Source organism: Solanum tuberosum, unplaced genomic scaffold, assembly GCF_000226075.1.
Source record: "Solanum tuberosum cultivar DM 1-3 516 R44 unplaced genomic scaffold, SolTub_3.0 scf00216, whole genome shotgun sequence".
In the NCBI taxonomy this organism is placed as follows: domain Eukaryota; kingdom Viridiplantae; phylum Streptophyta; class Magnoliopsida; order Solanales; family Solanaceae; genus Solanum; species Solanum tuberosum.
The window spans coordinates 943,349-953,442 of record NW_006239143.1 but is presented as its reverse complement, the minus strand read 5'-3'; the positions used below and the strand labels follow the sequence as shown (position 1 = coordinate 953,442).

The window sequence follows — 10,094 nt, the reverse complement described above, 5'->3', positions numbered from 1 at the left end:
CCAAAAGGCGAACAAATATTCATGTCCTTTTCTCTTTTCTCAGCAACATATCCACCGTATCAGAAAGTATGTAAAATGTTAATTAGAACCAAAACAGTCCCCGTGGTTATTGCTTGATCCAAAATGTGAACAATATTCATGTCCTTTTCTCTTTTCTCAGCAACATATCCACGTATCACAAAGTATTCGAAATGTTAATCTGAACCAAAACAATCCCTGCGGTTATTGCTTGATCCAAAAGGTGAACAAATATTCATTACTTTTCTCTTTTCTCAGCAACATATCCACGTATCACAAAGTATGTGAAATGTTAATCTGAACCAAATCAATCCCCGCGGTATTGCTTGATCCAAAAGGTGAACAAATATTTATGTCCTTTCTCTTTTCTCAGCAACATATCCACCGTATCACAAAGTATGTGAAATGTTAATCAAAACCAAATCCATCCCCACGGTTATTGCTTGATCCAAAAGGTGAACAAATATTCATATCCTTTTCTCTTTTCTTAGCAACATATCTACCGTATTACAAAGTATGTGAAATGTCAATCTCTGCGGTTACTGCTTGATCCAAAAGGTGAACAAATATTCATGCCCTTTTCTCTTTTCTCAGCAACATATTTACCGTATCACAAAGTATACAAAATGTTAATCTAAACCAAAACAATCCTCACGGTTACTGCTTGATCCAAAAGGTGAACAAATATTCATGTCCTTTTCTCTTTTCTCAGCAACATATCTACCGTATCACAAAGTATGTGAAATGTTAATTTGAACCAAAACAATCCCCGCAGTTACTGCTTGATCCAAAAGGTGAACAAATATTCTATGTCCTTTTCTCTTTTCTCAGCAACATATCTACTGTATCACAAAGTATGTGAAATGTTAATCAGAACCAAACAACATTCAACTTGGGTATGATCAAGTGCGAGTTGATGAAGTTGATAGTAGACCAAAGAGAGATGAGCCTAGACAGTGGCACTAGAAAGGATACCTCTGTTTTTGAAAGACATGTGAACAAATATTCATGTCCTTTTCTCTTTTCTCAGCAACATATCAACTGTATTACATAGTATGTGAAATGTTAATCAGTACGAAAACAACATTCAGCTTGGGTATGATCAAGTGCAAGTTGATGAAGTTGATAGTAGACCAAAGAGAGATGAGCCAAGATGGTGGCACTGGAAAGGATACCTCTGTTTTGAAATACACAACGTGACAACAGAGAAACCAAAAGAGATCAGATGGGATTTGTGTGCCCATAAGTGTTGGGGATTGATAACATCATAAGAAATTGCAGCACATTTGCGAGGTAAACATACCTCCTTCACCAAGTTGTTGCATGACTTCCATGAATTTGGCATGAAGATCCACCGTCCAGTTTGTGCATGCCCTTCACCTAACGGTCTTATAAATAGCATTGTTTGGCCTTTTTCCTTCGTTAATCTCATTTGTGCTTTTTCTACCTCTCTACAACCTTACAAAAGCAACAAAATCCATCTCAATTCCATTCTTATACACAACACATATCCCAACAAACAACTGGAATCCCAAATACAGGCCACAAGCAGTAACTGGAATCTTTAGTATCAATCTCAAACTCTCACATGATGGTACAAAAGATCGAGAGAAGATTTTCTCACAATAGGATGCTAGCATAGATGCAGAACATGGGATTAGTAGCCTCTTGTTTTGATTTTTTACTTGCTGAGTTTTCTTGTTGAATGAAACATTTCAATACATTTAATTACTTTATAGACAATGAAAATCATTTCAATGTGGATAAAGAAAAGACCCAAAACTACGCGTACAAGAGGAACAATAAAGTTCCATACAACTAGCTAGAGGAAGACAGAGTCAATCTCAAGAAAAAATGATTTTCTTTGGAAACAGAATAAATTCATCTATCATTTATCCTGAGGAAGCAACATGTTCAAGAAGTTGGTAACCAACGAAGCTTGGGCTGCTTGGCTGCCCAATGAAAGGATCATTCTTTGGTGAATGTCTCAACATTCTTGAGTCCTGAGTCAGATGAAAGACAAGACATAACTAAGGATATGGTGATTCTTTTATTTAGATAAATTTTCTCATCTCATACGTATTATGATTAGTGAGGTTAGATTGATGCCTTCCATTGCACTGTTTTACTCATTTTATCTATATATTAATCAGTCTTACTCATGTGTTCTCATTATAACATACACTTTGCTTAGCGGTAGCCAGTATGCATTTCCCTTTTGGTTGCAATTTGTTGGATGCAGAACAAGGTGTTTTCAGTTGTAGTATTCTCATATTATACATACAAATCCAGCATAATGCCGGCTGAATTCTTCTATGTAAAGAAACAAGATAAGCTGGAGAAGAACCTTTTCTTCTTATTGCTGGAATGGAAATAAATATACACGATGGTCTAACTATTTCCTAAGCTAACTCCACAAAGTGGGGAGATAATCCTAACCTAAACACTGTTAGAGACCTAGTCAAAATAGAAGAGCAGCAGTAAACTAATAGTAAAACTCAACAGTAACTAATGACTAATAAAACAGTAATTAACTAATTCTATCTAACAGCTGTACAAAGCAACTTATGCGCTGATACTATGTTGAACCAATAAATAATACACTAGAGTTATCGTACTGTTTAAAGTCATCACACAAAAGATAAAATGGATTTGTCCATCTTAACCAACTCTCAAATAAATTGCAGCAAACCTAATACCATAGTTATGAGCATGTATGAAATGAATCAAAGACTTTTAACATCGAATACTGAAATTGAGATTTACACATATGCAAGAACAATAAAGGAAGTTAGGAACCTAGTATTAATGTAAATGACATATAGTAATTTGTTATCTTTCTGATGTTTATTTAAAGGATCTCTTATAAATGAATTTGAATGTATATTCATTTCCGACACAAACAAAGGATAAGTTCACATCATTCTCTGTCGGAGGCATCAATGGATGGCTTGTCTGCAACAGTTTTATTAGTGAACCGTCGAGGCTGAAAGAACTCAAAACTATCCACAACATGATAAAGAGGAAATAAGTCACGTACGTATCAAAACTAATAACAGATGGAAACACAATGCTAATTCAATATCCATATATGATACACACATTCTCAATCCGTAAGTAAACAAATCACTAAAATCAGTTTCAGAATACTATAAGTGATACCACCAGTAGTTCAACTAATACATCTTATACAAGCCTTTTTGTTCTTTCCAACTGCTTCAGCTGATAAAACTCCTTACAAACTATAAAGAAAATTGAAAAAATTAATCTTGAAATTAAGGAGCAGTTGAAACAAAAATATAATCATTCTTCCATGGCACAGCTAATACTATTTATTATTGCTTATTCTTTACTCCCTCTAGTCCATATTACATAAATTTAATATAAGAAGGTAATTAACTTGAAGTGTGAGATTAAAGGTTATTCATGATCTGCTTGAGTCGAGAGCAACTATTAGCACATTTAGACATCAGTTCGCATTGAATCAACCACATACCTGATAACCAGTTCGAGACAGAGTACTAGAGCATTGTTGATCTACTTGTGGATGAAGACCTGGAAATCAGAATTTCCTATCTCATCAACTTGCATATTCTTGATCTCCAAGGCTGACTCGGCGAGTGATTCCTCCTTGCATGACTTTACCTCAATGGATTTTAGAGACATCATGTATCCGAAGCAAGAAGGGATCATCTTAAGATATTGACATCTTCTTAACACCAAGTGCTCAAGGTATGGAAAAGCATCATCCGAAACATCCCATTCAGAAAAAGAAAGATCTTGCAGTTTCAAGAATTTCAGGTGAGGGAAATCCTCATCGGTCACTTTCCATTCTTCGTATTTAATGGAAACGTTTAGCAGTTTGAGTACCTCAAGTCTGGGGAGGATTGCGACCTGATCAAGTCTAGATACGCGACCATTGGATAGTGTTAATTTCTTGAGACTTGGTGGCAAATTCAGCTCAGTGGCCCATATCCCCAAACGACCCCAAGAAAACTTGAGCATTTCAAGATTGTTAAATGTAGGGAAAAAGCCATCACATGACAAAACTTCACATCTCAGTTTTTGAAGATTTGGTGTCTTTGCAAAGATCCTGTTTGCATCCTCCACACAAGGAAACCATGTAGAGGAAAGAGTTCTCAATCCATCCATCTCTTGGAGAGCATTGTTTATATTGAAAATAGCGTGTTTGTATACGTGCAAATGGCGCAACTTGACCATCTTCCAGATGGCATCTGGTAAAGTTACTCGTCCTCCAAGTCCTTTAACTATTAAAGTTTCAAGGTTCCAAAGATTGTCCGAGAATGTCAATGAAGAATCTTCAGCAACTTTAACAGCAACATATCTCAAGTAGGTTAACTCTTCTGGGAAAGAATCAATTACCGTGAATTCTAAATCTAGCACCCACAGGAACTTGAAACTGTTAAAAGTGTGTGATGCATAACCAATTGAAGATAATCCAATTTTCCTTCCCTTCATCAAGTGGAAAGATTGTACATCTGAACAAATCGAACTCCATTCTGCAAGATTATCAACTTGAAATTGAAGGCATAAGCGTCGTTGAATGCTATGCTTCTGATAGGAAGTAGAAGAAAGATTCATATTATCATTGTCCCTGTTAATAGAGAAATTAATATGATCAGAATACATTTAAAAGATAAAATTGATTCTACGAATTAAAATATTAGATTGTATTACCCTTCTATGCATTGTAGAAAGTTCTCCACCTTGGCTTTCTTTTTACAAAACTCAAGCAACAAGTCATGAATGCGACATGTCTTGGTCTTACCATTGGAACTTTTCTTGGAAACCATCACAAGGTTTCTTCCAATAAGGTTCTTTAAGTAATTTTCTGCTATATCTTCTGAAAGCTTCTCTTTATGAGTTTTTACCAAACCTTCTGCTGTCCACAACCATGTTATCTTTGATACCTTTATCTCTTCGTCTTCCGAAAATACTCCAAAATACAAAAAGCAAGGTTTCAAATGAAATGGTAAATCTTGGTAACTAAGATTTATTATATCCTCTGACTTAGCCTGGATGTGTGGACCTAAATTTATTGCAACTTGTTCCCAACAACGTTTTTCCTTCTCCATCGTTTCGAGAATACCTGCTACCAGGACAACTGAAAGAGGTAGCCCTCCACACTTTTGTGCTATCTTTTGGCCAACATCTTCTAAGACAGCGGGGCAACTTTTTTTGTTGAACACCTTATTCTTCAATAGTATCCAACTTTCTTCAAGAGTAAACTTTCGAAGAAAATGAGGATCACTAACGAGTTTAGCATGGTAGGCAACATGATCATGGCGAGTTGTCAGGATAAGTCTACTTCCATTATTGGCTTCATAGAAGCAAGGCATTAGATCATCACATGCAGTAGTTTCCCAGACATCATCAATGAGGATAAGATACCTCTGACCAAATAGAAGTTTACGCAACTTATCTGCCAATTCATTCTCTGGTAGTTTATCACTGATAACTGTATCCTTCTTCACACCCCGAAGAATGGTTAGTAACAAGTCTTTACGTGTATATACTTGAGATACACAACATTGTGCACGGACATCAAAATGAGAAACAACTAACTGATCAAGAAATAGTTTGTTAGCTAGAGTTGTCTTACCCAATCCGGCCATTCCAACAATTGAGATAAGATCCAATTTTGATGATCCTTTGATTAGCTTCCCCTTGAGTGTTTGCACCACCTCATCAAAACCCACCATTTCTTCTCTGATACTTGTAATCCGAGTAAGTTGTGACGTATGAGCACTGACAACATCAGTGGTAGTATGCAATACCAAGTCAGCAACTTTCTTTTCATCATGATTCTTCATGAGTAGTGTAATCTCCTCTATGATGTCTCCAATCCAGAGAACAAGGCACCACTCAGGGATATCATTATTTATGCAACCGACAACCAAATGATACACCTCATATGCTATAGAAATCACCTGCATTGAAAAATACTGGAACGATCCATCGTGATGCTTCTGAAAGTGATCCAATTGCTGCTGAATTGTCCAAAGTTGGCTCTTTATAGAAGAAAGTGAGTCTGAATAGAGGCTTAGATACTCCTTCAGGTGGTCTAAAATGATATCAATAGATCCCAGTCCATCAATCTTAGGTAATTTGGAGTGAAATGACTTCCGACTGATGAGGTAGATCAGTGCTTGTATACTCGGAATATCTCCTGAGAAATCAAGAACTGGCACTTGATTTGACTCCCCAACAGCCACGTCTTCCTTCTCCTCCACGCGGTCATACAACGAGTAAACTAGAAGCCCTGCATCAATAATTGCGGTATCAAGATCTTTAAAGGCCTCTCTTGGTAGATTGATGAGATTGTCTCTCAAGAAGTTGAGCATTGGCATTTGATCCTTGAAAGTAACGGGTAGCACTTTCAAACGGTGTACGAGAGTCTCCACAAAGCCATATTTATAATCAGAAACATACTCAGCTTCAATATTTGGATGGCATCCTGATTTTAGAGCTTGCAGGACATCAACATAGATCTTGCGGATACATGGTTGAATAGGCTGAATCCTCTTCTGAAAGTCGGAAAATGAAGCATTCATTTTAGCTGAAGCCAAGTTTTTTTCTTTCCAATGGTTTGGCAAATTCAACCAAGAAATCATTGCTGCATGACCAGCCACAACTAAAACATGAGTCAAGAAAGTATGTTGGCTTTGAGGATCCGACTCATCCGAGCATATTCTATCTGAAATAAAGTAGACAAAATTTCTCAATAACTTTAACTCCTTTACAACCTCTTCCATTGGCTGTTTGCTTGAGTGAGGAACTATGTCAATATAAGGATGACAAATCTCTGATAAATCAGTGAGATTCCTTACAACAGTATCAATGAATTTCTTTGCAAATTCGGGAGTAGCAACGATGGAGGAAAGTGGTAGTGATGCTTCGGGAAATGAGTATTTATCTCTGATTTCCAACTTAGTCTCACAAATGTGTTCTTCCAACTTAAAGAACACGGATGCAACATCGCCGGGATGGTTGATTCTTTTGACTTCAGTTTCAGCATAAGAAAAAACTTCTTGAACTTTCTGTGTAGCATACCAACATACAGTTGTGAAGCTCTGCAAGCTGAGAAACATATCTAAAAATTTAAGATACATATAAATGATCTCAATTAGATTCTTTGGATCTTTATTTCTTGGGAGGCTGGAATCCCATTCATTGGCAAGCTTTTCTAAATGAGAAAGGTCATAATCTTTCCCTATAGACAAATATTCATATGAAGAAGAAGACATGATCTTTTTTTACAAGTTTCTGACCACACTTAGAAATTGTAACAATTCTATGTCTAAACAGTTTTCCGAAATAATATTATAGAAAAGGTGAAAAATATCTATGGCCAAACAGACACATATTCAAAGTTGATTGCTACACCTGGATAACATTTATAATTTCTTGGTAGGTATTGGGGTTTTAATTTTGGTGGTTGGGATAGTTATTGGTTGTTGTTGTTGATAAGACTCTTATATGGGATTAGTTCTTGGGGAGTCAAGTGTGCAACATTTTCTTAGGCATGTTGATGTAACAATACTTCGGCCATATACCAACTAGGGTTCTAGCGGAATGTGAGGTACTCCTTCATCCTTAACCAGATATTTAGGGTTCGAGTCAGTTGCCTTTGTTAGGGAACGCTTTCCCCCAAATGTGAGAATTTCTGACGCGAATCTGGATTTAGTCTGACTCCAATGTGAGTACCGAACACCGGATGAAAACAAAAAAAAAAAAGTTAGGCGATAGTCCTTGATGTATATTTTTTTGTTTTGTAATATATTAGTGTAGTATATTAGTGTTAAAAGAGTTTTTGGTTATAATATTTGTATTGCATATAATGGTCAAAAACCACACCTAAGCTATCACTTTTTTGCGAGTTTCACATCTCAATTAACGTATTAGTCTACGTTAAAGCTCAAATTTTGTGGGTCCATTGGTGACAATCTTGAAAAAGTTAACTCATTATTTTTGAAAGACGGACGTCGCCTTTTTGTTTTTGGAGTTTTAACGCCTTGAAATAAAAATTCAGGATTATCTTGGTTTTTTCATTTGTACAAGTCCATGAATTTTTTGAAATACGTGTAACCGATACTGATGTTTTCTTAATTACTATTATTGAACTATTTCAGTAAAGAAAATTATAATAAAAGAAGAGCTTGTTTGCAATGCTGATAAACCATAATATATATCAATATTGGACTTATTTTATCTTTGTTAGCATCTGATTATAGATAAAAGTGAATGAAATATTCTAGTTGTGATATTAATAATTTGATGTTTGGTCAAATTGTCCTCAATTCTTTCATATTTTTGGAGGCAGGAACATCAAAAAAATTCAAAGCGCTAAATAGATAGGAAATCGAAAAAGGTCTACTTCTGCAAATATACAGAGTTCATAACAAAAAAGCTCAGCTTATAATTCAACTCTTATGTAGCTAATCAATCTAAAATCGTGTTGCAAAGACTACCCGACATACCCTAGAAGAGAGGAACATAAAGCCAACTACATTGTTGGAAAAGATTTTGATGAAAAATCCTGTTGCAGCTTGAAGTAGCAATGAACGATTAGATACGACATGTTTTACCAACATGGGTTGTGGTGCACTGGTGGGAGTGCTTCACCCTTAACCAGAGGTCTCAGGTTCGAGCCCTGTGTATGGAGAAAATCTTGTTGGGAGCGCCATCCCCGAATGGGCCCTGCAAAGCGCAATCCGGATTTAATCGGAGCTCCAATGTGGGCTCCGGACACCGGGTGGGAAATCAAAAAAAAAAAAGATACGACATGTTTTAGCAATAACGAGCTTTATTAGCACCTCAGCTTCTTTTGAGTTATCAAATCATATTTGGTTAACACATGATAGTAGTTTTATTGAGAACATTATTCCGTTGACATTTCTACATCAAGGTTTAGTTTGAAAATTCAAACAAGAAATCACTTAATCGAGATTTTGTTTGGAGTACCAATACATATAAATACTATTTTAAAATAAATTTTTTTAACAAATTATTCAGATAAATAGATAAAATATTACTAAATGAAATAATCCAAGTATTTTCAATTTTTCTCCAGTACAAGTGTCATGCATCTCCAGCTCCATTGTCATTAAGAAGTAATGGACACAATTATACTAATTTGTGGGGTGGTAGTTTGTTTGTTGCTGTTGTTTAGGCCACAGGAGGATTAGTGGAGTCAGTTTAGATTAGAATGATTAGGAGTAATAGACGTGTTCTGTTATTAGAAGCTTTTATCTATTTAAAGACTTTTATAATTGAGAAATAAAGAGCACTTTCACTTGCATATTACTTTCCTCTATTATTGCTTTCAATTTGTATCAATGTCACCACAGGGAGATGATCTCATTGTCGCTAGTATCTGTCGAATCATCCATAACATTAGCAGAGCCTGTGTTCACAAACGCATCACCAATTTCGTCTCCTGCACTTTCATCAGCTACAATCTTATGGATGCAATTGTCACACCACCATCGCTTACGTTTTGGAATGTCTAGAGGAGGAAGTTACGTTGCTCCTCGAGGTTACTACTTGATCCAAAAGTTGAAAAAATATTCATGTCCTTCTTTCTAATCTCAGCAATATATCGACTGTATCAGAAAGTATGTAAAATGTAAATCAGCATTCAGATTGGATATGATCAAGTATGAACGATCCCTCAGATGGTTAGTTGAGAACATCAAAAAGGAGTACCTTCGATCACATAGATAAAATCCATTACTTTTCACCTTTTGGAAGATTGCAGTTATCTGGGATTAAAATTTTAGTAATTTAAAACCCTTCCTGATGCCTTCTACGCAAAGAAAAGAATTCAATAGTCATTTGATGTTGATTAAGTATTTTGTGAAAACCCGCATTTACCAAAAACAAGACCTTAAAGCTTGCACCTTCATGTCATTCTATTTGAGACATGACAGTCTTGTTGTCAACCATTTTAAAGTTCAGAAATTTTTAAGCCACAAATTTCTTCAATCCATCATTTTCAAGAGCATAACATTTTAAAGCCACGAATTCCTTCAATCCAGCATCTTCAGCATTTT

At 35.8% G+C, this 10,094-nt stretch overlaps 1 protein-coding gene across 1 annotated transcript; it reads right to left on the bottom strand.

Annotated features, from left to right (window-relative positions):
• Nucleotides 1-3,061: 3,061 nt before the first annotated feature.
• Nucleotides 3,062-7,404, bottom strand: LOC102595027 (putative late blight resistance protein homolog R1B-16). The gene is made up of 2 exons (XM_015312842.1): nucleotides 4,717-7,404; nucleotides 3,062-4,633 (listed from the first exon to the last, which is right to left on the bottom strand). Exons 1-2 carry the CDS (start codon nucleotides 7,284-7,286, stop codon nucleotides 3,556-3,558), a joined length of 3,648 nt encoding a protein of 1,215 aa, XP_015168328.1. The 5' UTR covers nucleotides 7,287-7,404; the 3' UTR covers nucleotides 3,062-3,555.
• Between the last annotated feature and the right edge of the window lie 2,690 nt (nucleotides 7,405-10,094).

Excerpts from the sequence above, each read along its gene's own strand:
- LOC102595027 (XM_015312842.1), bottom strand. The coding sequence starts at position 7,286 with ATGTCTTCTTCTTCATATGAATATTTGTCTATAGGGAAAGATTATGAC. Across the intron at positions 4,634-4,716 it reads TTTCTACAATGCATAGAAGG|GGACAATGATAATATGAATC; the intron begins GTAATACAATCT and ends CTCTATTAACAG.